Source organism: Gobius niger (genome assembly GCF_951799975.1).
Source record: "Gobius niger genome assembly, chromosome: 7".
Lineage (NCBI taxonomy): Eukaryota > Metazoa > Chordata > Actinopteri > Gobiiformes > Gobiidae > Gobius > Gobius niger.
The window spans coordinates 38,434,580-38,450,970 of NC_136858.1; the positions used below are offsets into that span (position 1 = coordinate 38,434,580).

Sequence of the window (16,391 nt, forward strand, 5' to 3'; positions counted from 1 at the left end):
CTTTTTCGTCCATTTTTTCCTCGATTTTTCGTCAATTTTGTCATAAAAAAAAAAAGTGTCACTTTTTCGTCCATTTTTTCGTCATATTTTTTGTACAATTTTTCTTACTTTTTCCTCAAATTTTTCTCACTTTTTCGTCCATTTTTTCCTCGATTATTCGTCAAATTTTTCTCACTTTTTCGTTAATTTTTTGTCCATTTTTGTCACTTTTTCCTCAATTTTTTCGTCAAATTTTTCTCACTTTTTTGTCATTTTTGTCAATTTTTGACATTTTTGGTTTTTTTTTTTTTTACTTTTTCGTCAAATTTTTCTCACTTTTTCGTCCATTTTTTCCTCGATTTTTCGTCCATTTTTTCTCACTTTTTAGTCAATTTTTGTCATTAAAAAAAAAAAGTGTCACTTTTTCGTCCATTTTTTCGTCCAATTTTTTGTAAATTTTTTCTTACTTTTTCGTCAAATTTTTCGTCAAATTTTTCTCACTTTTTTGTCATTTTTGCCCATTTCTGACATTTTTTTGTAATTTTTTTTTCACTTTTTCGTCAAATTTTTCTCACTTTTTCGTCCATTTTTTCCTCGATTTTTCGTCAATTTTTTCTCACTTTTTTGTCAATTTTTTGTCCATTTTTGTCATTTTTGGTAAATTTTTTGTCACTTTCTCGCCAATGTTTTCTCCCTTTTTTCACATTTCCATCATTGTTTTCGTCTCAGTTCTGTTTCTATTTTCACACCTTTTTCCCAGTAGCTTTTGGATTGGGGTAAAGCCAAACTGGAGAAAATGTGCTCGGTTCAGGTGGGAGTTAAGGGGTTAATATTGCGTGCAGTTCACAAACTATCCACCAGGGCCGTCCACAGGCAGTGCTTTCCCAAATGCTTCTTAACACCCAAATACAAAACTGTGCCAGTGACGTATTTTTAACGATCTCTAAACAGAGGAAGGTGGGGAAATCTGGATATTTAACAGTAAAATGGACCCAACAGGTAGTTTTTGACTCTAGATCTTTGTAAAACAGTTTGAAAATGTACAGAAAACCTGTGTCCATGACTGTGAGTGAGTGAGGGTCATTCAGGTTTGTTTGTTTGTTTGTTTTCCCAGATCCTGAGCAGAGGATCTCGTGCTGGCGTCGCCTGTGCAGCTGTGACTGCTGCGGCTGCTGGACGCGGCTCAAAAGGGGCCTCCAGGTTTTTGTTCTGGACCCTTTCTTCGACGTGGCCATCATCATCCTCATCATCGTGAACGTCTGCCTCATGTCTAGCCTCCACTACCCAATGACGATGGAGTTCGGGCATGCGCTGTCTCTGGCCTCTGTGGTAAGTCCAGCACAAGGAGACAACATGTTGGCTCAGAACAAAGAAATAAATCATCCTTTTGTGTTGATAATTGCTGCCCCGCCTTCTTTTTAGATATGTTAATTAGTATTGATGCTTTTTGCCCAATATCGATACTTAAAAAATAGCCTTTTGGTATCGATATATCGATACTTTGGTATCGATCCGCCCATCCCTCATGGGGATCCTTTAAAAAAAAAAATGTATTTATTTTTTATGGTGAATTATAAGACAATTACAAAGAAAAAAAAAAAACAGACAAGAGAGATATTATAAAAAACAGACACTCACGTGACACTGAACCAGAAAACTTAAGTTAGGCTGTATTGGTATAGGCGTACTGGGCGGACGTGTGTGTGTATGTATGTGCATGTGTGTGTGTAATGAAAAAAAAAGAGGAAAAAAAATAATAATAGTTATCATTGTCATCATCAACATCATCATCCACACTGACCTTATACTGCAGGGGTCCTCAGACTTGTTTCTCTGGGGGCCACAGTATTGTTCCTGACTGTGATGGGGGGCCGGGCCGGGTTGGCTCTTACATAGAACTGTCTGACTCAGACCAAAATGCCTCAGTGTGAAGTAGAGACGACTCGACTGCACAGTAATTAGAGTAATTTTAACCATTTTGCATTTAAAAGACCTTATATTTGAGCAGCATCGGCTTCGTGGTTGTATAATCTAATATGATCTGCTAGAAAATAGTCCCTCAAAATGCAATCATTTAGTTATATTCCAAAAATGACTCTATGGACACAGACATGTATATGGTTAGTCTGGTGTTATCAGTGATTTGCCTCAGGTGCTCTGTGGAGCGGGTCACACTGTTTTTAATGCAGGCTAGCTGATACCATAGACATGCACTAGCCTAGCACTAGCCTAGCGCCACGAAACTCTTCAAATATAAGAACTGCATGAATTACAAAAAAATAAAAAATTCTCCAGAAATCAGCAACACTTTGGATGACTAGGAAATGAGGCCCTGTGTCAAAAATCCTGAAATATCCCTTTAAGTAAGTGTTTGAAGGTGTCCCCACGACCATATCCACAAGATCAGCACTTGATTCAGGCTCATATTTGTTTCACTGTAGTGGTTTGCAAAAACACTATTATATATACATATATTTAAATGTTGTAATCTGTAAAGCACTTTGTAATACCTTTCCGTATGAAAAGCGCTTTATAAAGTTTGATTGATTGATTGATTGATTGATTGATTGATTGATTGATTGATTGATTGATATACTTATAATAACAATAGCCATATCAATAATGGCATAATAATAAATAATAATAATGATATTCATAATCAATGTCATCTTCAATAGTCATTGTCATCACCCTTGACACCAGCCCTAATTACTTTATGATCACAAAATAACTTATTTTTTATGCATTTGTTCTTGGATCTATATCTGTATTGTTGTATTTTTGTTGTATTTTTAACTAATGGGAATGCTAATAACAAATCTACAAATAAACTGATGTAATTGTGAGACCTGCAGTGTAGGGCTGGTGACACTTTAGATTTAGCACTTTAGATTTAGCACTTTAGATTTAGCACTTTAGATTTAGCACTTTAGATTTAGCACTTTAGATTTAGCACTTGTTCAGCCGTTATGACATTGCACTGGAGAAAGAGAAACACTAAACCTTCCATCTTTCGCAGACATTCACATTCATCTTCGCTCTGGAGGTTCTTCTGAAGATTCTGGCCTTGGGTCCGTACGAGTTCTTTGAGGTTCGATTTCCAGTTTCTACCATGCTGGGTCTGAGACATGTGTGTAGTCTGTTTAAATGGATGATTTACTCTTTGGAAATGTTTTTCTCTGTTCTCTGATTTGCAGGTGAACTGGCACTACTTCGACACCGTCCTCGTCATCCTCACTGTGATGGAGCTCGGCGTGGCGGACGTCGAAGGTCTTTCATTGCTACGTACGACCAGTGCCCTGAGATTGGTGAGACTCTCCGTGACATTGCCCCAGCTCGAGAACTACCATAGGTCCCAGCAGTGTTCATTTTGACAACATATTTTAGTTTAGTTTTAGTCTTGGTCTTTTGACTAAAATGTAGTTTAATTTTAGTCGAGTTTTAGTCTAAAAGGATTTTTTCAATTTTAGTCTTGTTTTAGTCGACTAAATTTAAGGCGAGACACTTTAGGTGAAAGTATTGATGTTTCAAAATTTTTCACCCAAATATGGTGTTTTTCCTCCTACGAGACGCTGGAGCGGAAAAGTGGAAGAACGGGCCGAGCATGTCGAAAAAATGACAAAAATGTGATTAAAAAAATGACGAAAAAATGACAAAAAATGACAAAAATGTGATAAAAATGTGACAAAAATGTGATAAAAAATTGACAAAAAATGAAAAAAAAAGGGATAGAAAATTAACGAAAAAAATGACAAAAATGTGACAAAAATGTGATAAAAAATGAATGAAAAAAATGACAAAAATGTGACAAAAATTTGATAAAAAATTGACAAAAAAGGAAAAAAAAGTGATAAAAAATTAACGAAAAAAATGACAAAATGTGACAAAAATGTGATAAAAAATTAACGAAAAAAATGACAAAAATGTGATAAAAAAATGACGAAAAATGACAAAAATGTGATAAAAAATTGATAAAAAATTGACAAAAAATAATAAAAAAAAAAAAAAATGACAGAAATGTTACAAAAATGAGTGACATCCACGTGTCCTGCTAAGGGGCCCCGTGATTACGCTTTCACCCAAATATGGTGTTTTTCCTCCTACGAGACGCTGGAGCGGAAAAGTGGAAGAACGGGCCGAGCATGCGCACTCGCTACAAAACTTCAGGGCTGGTTTTCTCTGAATGAGAGAAGCCGCACTCGGGCAGAGCCTGAGCCCTTATAGAAGCTCCCACAGACTCCACACTTTACAGGCTGAGACACAACAACATTCTGAAGGTTTTTTCAGAGGGATTTTTTAATCTCTAATTCCTAGCCTGATTTATTCAGCTTTGAAACCAAAAAAAAACAGGCGGGATTTGAGTTTTTACAGATTTTTTCACTGATGATTAGTTTATTGAAAAACTAAACAAAATATCCAAAATCCCTCTGAAAAAATCTGAGTTACTAATATGTCAATAAAATAAAACCATAGCATTTAATCTGGCTCAGTTCATTATTTTGATTTCGTTGCCAAAAATATAGGCAATGTTGGCCATTTTAATGCTCAAAATGCCTTATTTTTATGTGAAAACATAAAATGACAGAAAAAGTGACAAAGACAAAATTCGTTCCCATCATTTGACCCATCTTCGATTACACTGGAGCGACACGTAAATAGCAGTAAGCGATGACAGTGTCGCGCCAGGGGCCCTCCAGATGTGGAGCCAGACTAATGGTCAGAATCACCTGCTGGAGGATTTGCCTATTGTGCATGTTTTTGGCTGATGATGGAAACCGTTTGCCTTGCCAGCCATCCACCATCTGTTGAAAGTGCTCTGCTCTGAGGCAATAAGAAGATTGTTTAAATGAGTCTGTGGCCAAAGCAGCACCGTGTCCACGTTTAAACGCTAGCCTAGCATTAGCCTAGCGCCACTAAACTCTTCAAATATAAGAACTGCATGAATTACAAAAAAAAATATCTCCAGAAATCAGCAACACTCTGGATAACGAGGAAATGAGGCCCTATGTCAAACATCCTGAAACATCCCTTTAAGTGTTTGAAAAGAGTGTGTTTTATTCTGTTTGTAGATTTCTAAATGAGTCGGTCTCTCTCTCTCTGTCCTCAGTTCCGTCTGGGTCGCTGGTGGCCCGGTCTGCTGAAGTGGATGCGCCTGGCGTGGGCCGGACTCTGCTCGCTCTGGTTCCTCTCCTTGGTGATCATCTCCTTGTTCTTCAGCTTGTTCGGGATGTTTATGTTCTCCGAGAGCTACCAGGAAAACGTTTGCAAGATTTCGGAAGACTGCGAGCTCCCGCGCTGGCACTGGAACTCCTTCTTCCACAGCTTCATGATGACGGTGCGAGCTCTGAGCGGAGAATGGATCGAGACCCTGTGGGACTGTTTAGAGGCGTCCACCACTGGTTTCGACTGCGTGGTGTTCTACGTCACGCTGCTGATCGTGGGCAACTTTCTGGTGAGTCTGAACCAGGACGTGACGCAAAAGACAAGAACCTAAACTAGAACTAACCAACCCTTTAATGTTAACCCCACAACCATAAAAGAAAAGCAAACAATTCTAACCATTTGGGAGACGAACAACATTTTTCTTTTTTGTTTTTAACTGGTCCAAACCTGATCTAAGTCAGTCTAGAACTGGTCTAAACCAGTATATGCCAGTCTAAACCAGTCTAAAAGTTGTCAAAAGAAGCATAAACCAGTCCAAACTTGATCTAAACCAGTTTAAACTTGATCTAAACCAGTTTAAACTTGATCTATACCAGTCTAAACTTGATCTAAACCAGTCTAAACTTGATCTAAACCAGTCTAAACTTGATCTAAACCAGTCTAAACTTGATCTAGACCAGTCCAAACTGGATCTAAACCAGTCCGAACTTGATCTAAACCAGTCTAAACTTGATCTAAACCAGTATAAACTTGATCTAAACCAGTTTAAACTTGATCTAAACCAGTCTAAACTTGATCTAAACCAGTTTAAACTTGATCTAAACCAGTCTAAACTTGATCTAAACCAGTTTAAACTTGATCTAAACCAGTCGAAACTTGATCTAAACCAGTCGAAACTTGATCTAGACCAGTCTAAACTTGATCTAAACCAGTTTAAACTTGATCTAAACCAGTATAAACTTGATCTAAACCAGTTTAAACTTGATCTAAACCAGTATAAACTTGATCTAAACCACTCCAAACTTGATCTAAACCAGTCTAAACTTGATCTAGACCAGTCCAAACTGGATCTAAACCAGTCCGAACTTGATCTAAACCAGTCTAAACTTGATCTAAACCAGTATAAACTTGATCTAAACCAGTTTAAACTTGATCTAAACCAGTCTAAACTTGATCTAAACCAGTTTAAACTTGATCTAAACCAGTCTAAACTTGATCTAAACCAGTTTAAACTTGATCTAAACCAGTCTAAACGTGATCTAAACCAGTTTAAACTTGATCTAAACCAGTATAAACTTGATCTAAACCACTCCAAACTTGATCTAAACCAGTCTAAACTTGATCTAAACCAGTTTAAACTTGATCTAAACCAGTATAAACTTGATCTAAACCACTCCAAACTTGATCTAAACCAGTCTAAACTTGATCTAAACCAGTCTAAACTTGATCTAAACCAGTCGAAACTTGATCTAGACCAGTCCAAACTGGATCTAAACCAGTCCGAACTTGATCTAAACCAGTCTAAACTTGATCTAAACCAGTATAAACTTGATCTAAACCAGTTTAAACTTGATCTAAACCAGTTTAAACTTGATCTAAACCAGTCTAAACTTGATCTAAACCAGTATAAACTTGATCTAAACCAGTTTAAACTTGATCTAAACCAGTCTAAACTTGATCTAAACCAGTTTAAACTTGATCTAAACCAGTTTAAACTTGATCTAAACCAGTCTAAACTTGATCTAAACCAGTCTAAACTTGATCTAAACCAGTTTAAACTTGATCTAAACCAGTTTAAACTTGATCTAAACCAGTCTAAACTTGATCTAAACCAGTCTAAACTTGATCTAAACCAGTCTAAACTTGATCTAAACCAGTCGAAACTTGATCTAGACCAGTCCAAACTGGATCTAAACCAGTCCGAACTTGATCTAAACCAGTCTAAACTTGATCTAAACCAGTTTAAACTTGATCTAAACCAGTCTAAACTTGATCTAAACCAGTTTAAACTTGATCTAAACCAGTCTAAACTTGATCTAAACCAGTTTAAACTTGATCTAAACCAGTATAAACTTGATCTAAACCAGTTTAAACTTGATCTAAACCAGTTTAAACTTGATCTAAACCAGTATAAACTTGATCTAAACCAGTTTAAACTTGATCTAAACCAGTATAAACTTGATCTAAACCAGTTTAAACTTGATCTAAACCAGTCGAAACTTGATCTAGACCAGTCTAAACTTGATCTATACCAGTATAAACTTGATCTAAACCAGTCTAAACTTGATCTAAACCAGTCTATACTTGATCTAAACCAGTTTAAACTTGATCTAAACCAGTCTATACTTGATCTAAACCAGTCTATACTTGATCTAAACCAGTCTAAACTTGATCTAAACCAGTTTAAACTTGATCTAAACCAGTCTAAACGTGATCTAAACCAGTTTAAACTTGATCTAAACCAGTTTAAACTTGATCTAAACCAGTTTAAACTTGATCTAAACCAGTCTATACTTGATCTAAACCAGTCTAAACTTGATCTAAACCAGTTTAAACTTGATCTAAACCAGTTTAAACTTGATCTAAACCAGTCTATACTTGATCTAAACCAGTCCAAACTTGATCTAAACCAGTCTAAACTTGATCTAGACCAGTCCAAACTTGATCTAAACCAGTCCAAACTGGATCTAAACCAGTCTAAACGTGATCTATACCAGTTTAAACCTGATCTAAACCAGTCTAAACTTGATCTAAACCAGTCCAAACTTGATCTAAACCAGTCTAAACTTGATCTAAACCAGTCCAAACTTGATCTAAACCAGTCCAAACTGGATCTAAACCAGTCCGAACTTGATCTAAACCAGTCTAAACTTGATCTAAACCAGTCCAAACTTGATCTAAACCAGTCTATACTTGATCTAAACCAGTCTAAACTTGATCTAAACCAGTCCAAACTTGATCTAAACCAGTCTAAACTTGATCTAAACCAGTCTGAACTTGATCTAAACCAGTTTAAACTTGATCTAAACCAGTTTAAACTTGATCTAAACCAGTTTAAACCTGATCTAAACCAGTTTAAACTTGATCTAAACCAGTTTAAACTTGATCTAAACCAGTTTAAACCTGATCTAAACCAGTTTAAACTTGATCTAAACCAGTTTAAACTTGATCTAAACCAGTTTAAACTTGATCTAAACCAGTCTGAACTTGATCTAAACCAGTCCAAACTTGATCTAAACCAGTCCAAACTTGATCTAAACCAGTCTAAACTTGATCTAAACCAGTCTAAACTTGATCTAAACCAGTCTAAACTTGATCTAAACCAGTCTAAACTTAATCTAAATGTAGTCCGTGATTGACAGACGGGATCAACCAATTCGAGATGGATTGTTTCCCCGCCCTCTTTAATGTTTGGGCGAGGTGAGATCAAAGTCTGGCAGTCTCCCCAACATCCCTGCAACTCTCCTCGGGTGAGATTTCAGCCTGAACTGATGCTTTGAAAATAACTGTTCTGGTCAAGTGGTTAGAGAGAGAGTGTTCTTATGGGAAACTGTGAGGTTTTAGCACTTTGTTTCTTGAGTGTCTATTACCCGAGTAAATGTAACTTCGAGTGCCTAATGTAGAAGGAAAAGTGCTGTATAAATAATGGATCATTCTCTCCATCTCCAGCTTGTTTTATTTGTTTATTGTTGTTTTTCAAGAATAACATTTGTCGATTTTTGCAGCTCTTGACCATCGTCTTGACTTTACTGATGAAGTGGATCAGCGACAAACTGGCTCCAAAAGACGAGGAAAATCTGGAGGTTTCCAAAAGGAGGATTATTAACTTGCTGAAAGTGTGTGGGATAAATGCAGGAGGAAAGTCGAAAGGAGAGGAACGAGGTAATTGTGCTTACAGACAAATAAATACATGTTCAGTGAATACGAATTTTAGGGGATTAATCCTTATAAGAAGATAGTGATGGGCTCATTATACTCACTATAGATGTGAGTTTTATATATGGCCTTTACTCATTTGGTTCATGATATAGACTGCTTCCCACAACAAAACCCTTAATAAGTAAGGAAATATTCTATAAACAAGACGCAAATAAACCATATAACATATAAATTATAATTGGCTTATTATACGGCTCTTCACAACGTAAGTAGAAGCTCCGTTGATTTGAATGGGATTTCCCAACGTTCTCCCGGTCATTATTTTCTGATAAAGGACGTCTGAGTTGGTGCTTTCATATCACTCCTCACGTACGTAGCAGCGACACTATCTGTCCCATCACTGAGAGAGAAGTCGGGGAATCACTCGTGAAGTTAGCGTGAGTCTGACTTTCAACTTACCCAGAGATTCACCACCATTCCTCCAACTGCGCCTTCAGCTAAGTAGCTAGGCTAGCTATTAGCCTCGCTGCTTCTAGCCTAGCAAAACGTTGCTGAGCAATGCGCAAACTTTTGGAAACTATTTGTCGCGGAAGTCATTAAATAAACCTTTGACCTTCATAAAAGTGTACGAAGTTTATGTTGTGTGTGTTCAGTTGGCAAATGGCCGGATAATAAGCGGATAATGTATAGAACGCTGGTCATTATCGGGAAAATAAGCACCGACAGGGCGAAACAAGACCCCGACGCGAAACAGAGGGGTCTTGTTTCGCCCTGAAGGTACTTGTTGTACTTGTTGCACAATGTGGCTATGCTAGTTCCTCTGAGCTAAAGTTGTGGGCGCCAGTACTTCCTGTTCGTATTAATTTCCCTTAAGATTAGCTTAGACCCGTTCGAATCGTCGTATTATCCGTCATATATCCTAAAGATTCTGTGGTGGACGGTGAGTTCCTGGTAGGCGATCACTTCCTGCAGGTTAAAGAGTTGCTGTACAGTGTGAGGAGACGTCCATGTTCATAAGGATCAGTGAGTTTGTCTTGAAGCTAAAGGCTAACATTAATCTCATGCATTATACAATTTGAAATAGTGCCTTTTGTTCAAATCGTATATAGCATGTTAGCCTTTAGCTTCAAGACAAACCTTTATGATCACAGGCGTCTCCTCTGAACTGTTACATCAATATTTGAACACACAGTAAATGATCGTCTACCAGGAACTCACTGCCCACAACACAATCTGTAGAAAATATGATTATTATTCCAGGAAAAGACTACAGACAGGAAGTACTGGCGCTCACAACTTCGGGTCAGAGGAAAAACAAGCCAATTGCTCTGTTGTTTTGGTCATTGAAACGTTATTTTGTGTTTTGCAGCCAAAGACAAAGAGGATGTGGCTCTGAGCTGCGTCACGTCTGAACTCACTGAAGAGAACGGGACCATGAGCAGCACACTGCCGATCGGAGAGGCCCAGGTCTGACCCACAAACTGCAGCGTTTTACTTACAAAAAACACACACTGCGACTCTGTATAGCCCCTTTAAATAACCGATCATGGGCAAACATTTTACAGTGTACATTTTAGCCATTTTTTTTTTTTTTTTTTTTTTAACCCCTTAACTCCCGCCTGAACCGAGCACATTTTCTCCAGTTTGGCTTTGCCCCAATCCAAAAGCTTCTGGAAAAAAGCTGAGACGAAAAAAACAATGGCGGAAATGGGGGGAAAAGTGAGAAAACGTTGACAAAAAAGTGACGAAAAATTGATGAAAAAGTGGCAAAAATGACACAAAAATGTCACAAGAAATTGACAAAAAATGTGGCAAAAAAATTACAAAAATGTGACAAAAATGTGATAAAAATGTGACAAAAATGTGACAAAAAAATTACAAAAATGTGATAAAAATGTGACAAAAATGTGACAAAAAAATTACAAAAATGTGATAAAAATGTGACAAAAATGTGACAAAAATGTGACAAAAAAATTACAAAAATGTGACAAAAAAATTACAAAAATGTGATAAAAAAATTACAAAAATGTGGCAAAAATGTGATAAAAAATGTGACAAAAATTTGACAAAAAAATTACAAAAATGTGACAAAAAATTGACCAAAATTTGACAAAAAAATTACAAAAATTTGACAAAAATGTGACAAAAAAATTACAAAAATGTGGCAAAAATTTGATAAACAATTGACACAAATTTGACAAAAAAATTACAAAAATGTGACAAAAATGTGATAAAAATTGGACAAAAATATTACAAAAATGTGACAAAAAATTACAAAAATGTGACAAAAAAATTACAAAAATGTGACAAAAAAATTACAAAAATGTGGCAAAAATGTGATAAAAAATTGACAAAATTCTGACAAAAATATTACAAAAATGTGACAAAAGAATTACAAAAATGTGATAAAAATGTGACAAAAATGTGACAAAAATGTGACAAAACAATTACAAAAATGTGACAAAAAAATTACAAAAATGTGGCAAAAATGTGATAAAAAATTGACACAAATTTGACAAAAAAATTACAAAAATGTGACAAAAATGTGATAAAAATTTGACAAAAAAATTACAAAAATGTGACAAAAAAATTACAAAAATGTGACAAAAAAATTACAAAAATGTGACAAAAAAATGACAAAAATTTGACTTACAAAAAACACACACTGCGACTCTGTATAGCCCCTTTAAATAACCGATCATGGGCAAACATTTTACAGTGACGCTGATTTCGAATTTCAGCAGAATTTCCAAAAGATGAAAGACACTGAGGACGCCGCAGAAGAGCCAGAGGACTGCTGCTGCCAAAGTACGGAGCGCGCTCTGCTGTAGTAGACGTATAACGCAGATATTGCAGTATTATTTATTTGGTTCGTGTTGCAGAGTGTTACAGCTGCTGCCCCTCCCTGAACCTGGACAAGTCTCAGGGCTGCGGTCGCGTCTGGGCCAACCTCAGAAGAGCCGCCTTCAACATCGTCCAGCACCCGTACTTCAACAACGTCGTCTTCTTCATCATCCTCGTCAGCAGCTTTGCCCTGGTATTAAAAACATCCTTTCTTCTTCTCTGAATCGCAGATGTTGTTTCTTGTTCATACGATGCTACTTTTTACTAATACTGTGCTTTAGTGTGCTGTTTTTTGCTAGCATATGTCTAAAGGTCAGCTCACACTACACGACTTTTACGCCCGGTTTTCGGTCTAGTTCTCAGTCGTGCCGAGTCTAATCGAGTCGCGTCTAGTCGAAGGCGGTCACACAGAGTCGGGTCGTGTAGTGTGGGGGGGTCGTGTAGTGTGATTTTGGACGCACGGGAGAAACGTGGCTGATTTTACAGACACAAATGTGAATGACAGAGTGATATAAAGACAGGAAAACACCGCCGCGCCTCCTTTTTTATCACTTCTCTGTTAAACCAGCGGCACAAACAGGTTTGCCAGGACGCGGAATTGGGCGGTTTTTAAAGCCATTCCGCGGGTGAAAAAAACTGTCCGCGTTTTTTTGCCTTGCTGTAATCTAGGGCTGTGCAATTAATCGAAATTCGATTACGATTTCGATTACAACAGTAAACGATTACAAAATTAGCATAATCGCAAAAAATTGATTATAATTTTTTTTTTTTAAATTTTTTTATTTAAAAAAAAAAAAAAAATCAATTTTTATTTTTTTATTTTTTTTCTTCTAATTTTTACTTTTGGGATTTTTGTCACTTTTTCTGCTGGATTTTTGTAATTTTTTTGATGGAATTTTGTCACTTTTTTAATGGATTTTTGTCTTTTTTGCTGAATTTTTGTCTTTTTTGATGGGTTTTTGTCTTTTTTTTAATGGATTTTTGCCTTTTTTTTATGGATTTTTGTCTTTTTTTAAATGGATTTTTGTCTTTTTTTTGCTGGATTTTTGTCTTTTTTTAAATGGATTTTTGTCATTTTTTTGATGGATTTTTTTAAAGGCAACAAATAATCGTTTGAATAATCGTGATTTCAATTATGACAAAAATAATCGCGATTATTATTTTTTCAATAATCGAGCACTGTAATCAATGTTGAATTGATCAAAATCATTATTTCGAAGGCAAACCCAAGGCTCTGTAAGCTGCTTTTTCAATAAGGGAAGGGAGTAGGGGCGGTTTCTCATCATCGTAGGGGCACATGGGCTCTGTTAACTAGTAAACAATATTGAAAATTCTAGCCGCGCCGTATGTCCGCGGGTTTTCCGCAGTTTTCAGATATTTTTGGGCGGGTTTGGCTGCCCATACCTGGCAACCCTGGGCACAAACAACTCATTTCATGGCCACAGCCCCACACATGAAACAGCACAACTTTATATCACCAAAATCTCACGACAACCACCTTTTCCAGCTACATTTCAACCACGAGCAGAGTTTAGCGGCTCTTACTGAGTTTGGAGACGGACTGTTCAGCTTCACCTCGCTGCTAACAACGGCTAACGGCGGCTAGCCTCCCCGCTGTCTCCTCCATCACTGAGGCCCGTCTCCTTTTCTTATTAAATCCACTGAAACACGTCCCACTTCTTCCTGTCGCCGACTTTTCTCTCCATGTGACAGAACTATAGCCCAGTTGAAGCTTGGTAGTAGCAGTAAGCTAGCGCTGCGGTGTTGTGACATTGTTGACACCGTTGACCAATCGGGACACACACGTTATCCCGCGCTCACAAACACAGGCCTGTCTTTGTGGACTTGGGGTCAGTTTTTGAAGCCGTAGAGACGACAGACGCTGTGTTATAAAACATCAGCTGTTTGTCAGAATCGTGAGTCGCTCTGACGATTCTCAGTCGTTAAGTGTGAACCCCCAGACGTTCTATAATCGCACTGAATCCAGTCGTGTAGTGCGGACCCCCCATTCTATATAAAATCGTTTACGACTAGAAAAGTGGTGTAGTGTGTGCTGACCTTAAAGCTTTTTTATGTTCACACCAAAAGTCACAGGTGTCTCTCTTGACAGATGTTAGAGGACGTGTACCTGCCCGCGCGCCCCGCTTTGAAAACCGTCCTCGGATATTTGGATCAGGTGATCACTTACCTGTTCCTGCTGGAGCTGATCTTCAAATGGATCGGACTCGGTTTCCATCGGTACTTCAGGGACGGGTGGTGCTGGCTGGACTTGATCGTGACATCGGTGAGATGAGTGGACAGATGTGTGTGCGTAAACCTCGTTACCGTGTTTCTGAAGTGAAAGTATCTCCCTGTTTCTCCTTCAGGCTTGTGTCTTGTCAGTGGCGGCTCAAGCGAGTTCGTTGAATCTGTTTCTGATTAGTCTGAAAGCCTTGAGGCCTCTGCGGATCCTCGCTCACATCCAGGGCACAAAGGTGAGAAACTTTACTCACTGTACTCACTTTACTCGTATTTTACCAGAGTGCCATTATTTGAACGTAATTTGATGAATTTTACTTTAGCCATTTTTTTTTTCTATGTTTTTTTAACCTCTTAACTTCCACCTGAACGGATCCCGTTTTTTCCAGTTTGGCTTTACCCAAATCAAAAAGATTCTTGGGGGAAAAAAAGGCACCAAAACAGCCACAAAAAAATGAGAAAAAGACAAGGATGGAAATGCAACAAAAATGTGACACAAACTCAACAAAAATGTGACAAAAATTCAACAAAAATGTGAAAAAAATGTGACAAAAATGTGACAAAAATTCAACAAAAATGTGACAAAAATTCAACAAAAACTCAACAAAAACTCAACAAAAAAGTGACAAAAAATCAACAAAAACTCAACAAAAATGTGATAAAAACATAACAAAAACGTGACAAAAACTCAACAAAAACTCAACAAAAATGTGATGAAAACATAACAAAAACGTGACAAAAACTCAACAAAAAAGTGACAAAAAATTAACAAAAACTCAACAAAAACGTGACAAAAATTTAACAAAAATTCAACAAAAACTCAACAAACACGTGACAAAAACTCAACAAAAAAGTGACAAAAACTCAACAAAAAAGTGACAAAAATTTAACAAAAATTCAACAAAAACTCAACAAAAAAGTGACAAAAAATCAACAAAAAATCAACAAAAACTCAACAAAAACGTGACAAAAACTCAACAAAAAAGTAACAAAAATTTAACAAAAATTCAACAAAAATATGACAAAAACTCAACAAAAACTCAACAAAAAAGTGACAAAAAATTAACAAAAATTCAGCTTTCAAATGAGGTGTTACACAGGCCTATATAATGGCCAAAGAGGACAGAAGGCATTTGGTTCAGGCGGGTGGTAAGAGGTTAAAGAATTATGTCGACTAATGTGCCTATATCTCCCTGTGTGACCCGGGCGGGGGGTCACGAGACCCTTTAACTGTTATCATGGGGGTCGTGGCTCCAAAAGGCTGAGAACCACTGGCTTAGGTCACTTTGAATCTGAAATTCTACAATGAAAAAAGACATTAGTCTAAAAGAAATGACATACAGAAGTCATACAAAAGTAAATAAAGTTTATACAAAGTCATGCACATCAAGACTGAGGGGTTATGTTGATGGAGTCGTTTACAAAACCAGAATAAAGCGTGATGTTTGATCTCTAATATCCTGCTTCTCGCTCCCATCTGCACTTTCTTCATTTTGTTGCGTCATAGATGAATAACCAAACTGTCCTCAAACATTCCAAAGCTCAGAATCCATCATTGGACGTGTTCCAGACCAACACAATCTTAAATCCTTAACTCAGTGACCGCCATTTTCAAATCAGAGCGCTCCCACTGCCAGAGGGTTTTCAGGACCCACAGAAAATGTAGGTCTAGGTCTATGTCAACACGAAACCCACCAAAAGAAAGATTAGACTCTCGTCTTTCATCTAGAAAAAAAGTTTGTTTGTACCTCTTTCCATTCTTCAGTAACTGTCCGAAGAAAATAGATGAAATCACCCAAAATGCTGTTTTCTGACCCAAAAGCTGAGAAAACGAAAGAGCAATGCTGCCACCTAGTGACTCAATAAAAGAACTAAGATTTTAACCTCTTACCACCCGCCTAAACCAAATGCATTCTGTCCTCTTTGGCCATTATATAGGCCTGTGTAACGCCTCATTTTGGTCACATTTTTGTTGAATTTTTGTCACTTTTTGGTTGAATTTTTGTCACTTTTTTGTTGAATTTTTGTTGAATTTTTGTTGAATTTTTGTAGAATTTTTGTCACTTTTTTGTTGAATTTTTGTTGAATTTTTGTCACTTTTTGGTTTAATTTTTGTCACTTTTTGGTTGAATTTTTGTCACTTTTTTTTTTAATTTTTGTCACTTTTTTTAAAAAAATTTTGTCACATTTTTGTTGAATTTTTGTTGAATTTTTGTCGAATTTTTGTCACATTTTTGTTGAATTTTTGTCACATTTTTGTCACATTTTTGTCACTTTTTTGTTGAATT

At 36.9% G+C, this 16,391-nt stretch overlaps 1 protein-coding gene across 1 annotated transcript in view; it reads left to right on the forward strand.

The window, feature by feature from the left end:
• Positions 1-965: 965 nt before the first annotated feature.
• LOC306965536 (sodium channel protein type 4 subunit alpha B-like) overlaps positions 966-16,391 on the forward strand; it is a gene marked incomplete at its 5' end in the record, with an annotated part of 98,794 nt that continues 83,368 nt past the window's right edge. The window contains 11 exons of the mRNA XM_079560010.1: positions 966-978; positions 1,094-1,308; positions 2,999-3,070; positions 3,177-3,287; positions 5,087-5,431; positions 8,868-9,030; positions 10,391-10,488; positions 11,766-11,829; positions 11,904-12,058; positions 13,976-14,149; positions 14,232-14,339. Coding sequence (XP_079416136.1) covers positions 966-978; positions 1,094-1,308; positions 2,999-3,070; positions 3,177-3,287; positions 5,087-5,431; positions 8,868-9,030; positions 10,391-10,488; positions 11,766-11,829; positions 11,904-12,058; positions 13,976-14,149; positions 14,232-14,339 — 1,518 coding nt within the window. The remainder of the gene's footprint in view (positions 979-1,093; positions 1,309-2,998; positions 3,071-3,176; positions 3,288-5,086; positions 5,432-8,867; positions 9,031-10,390; positions 10,489-11,765; positions 11,830-11,903; positions 12,059-13,975; positions 14,150-14,231; positions 14,340-16,391) is intronic.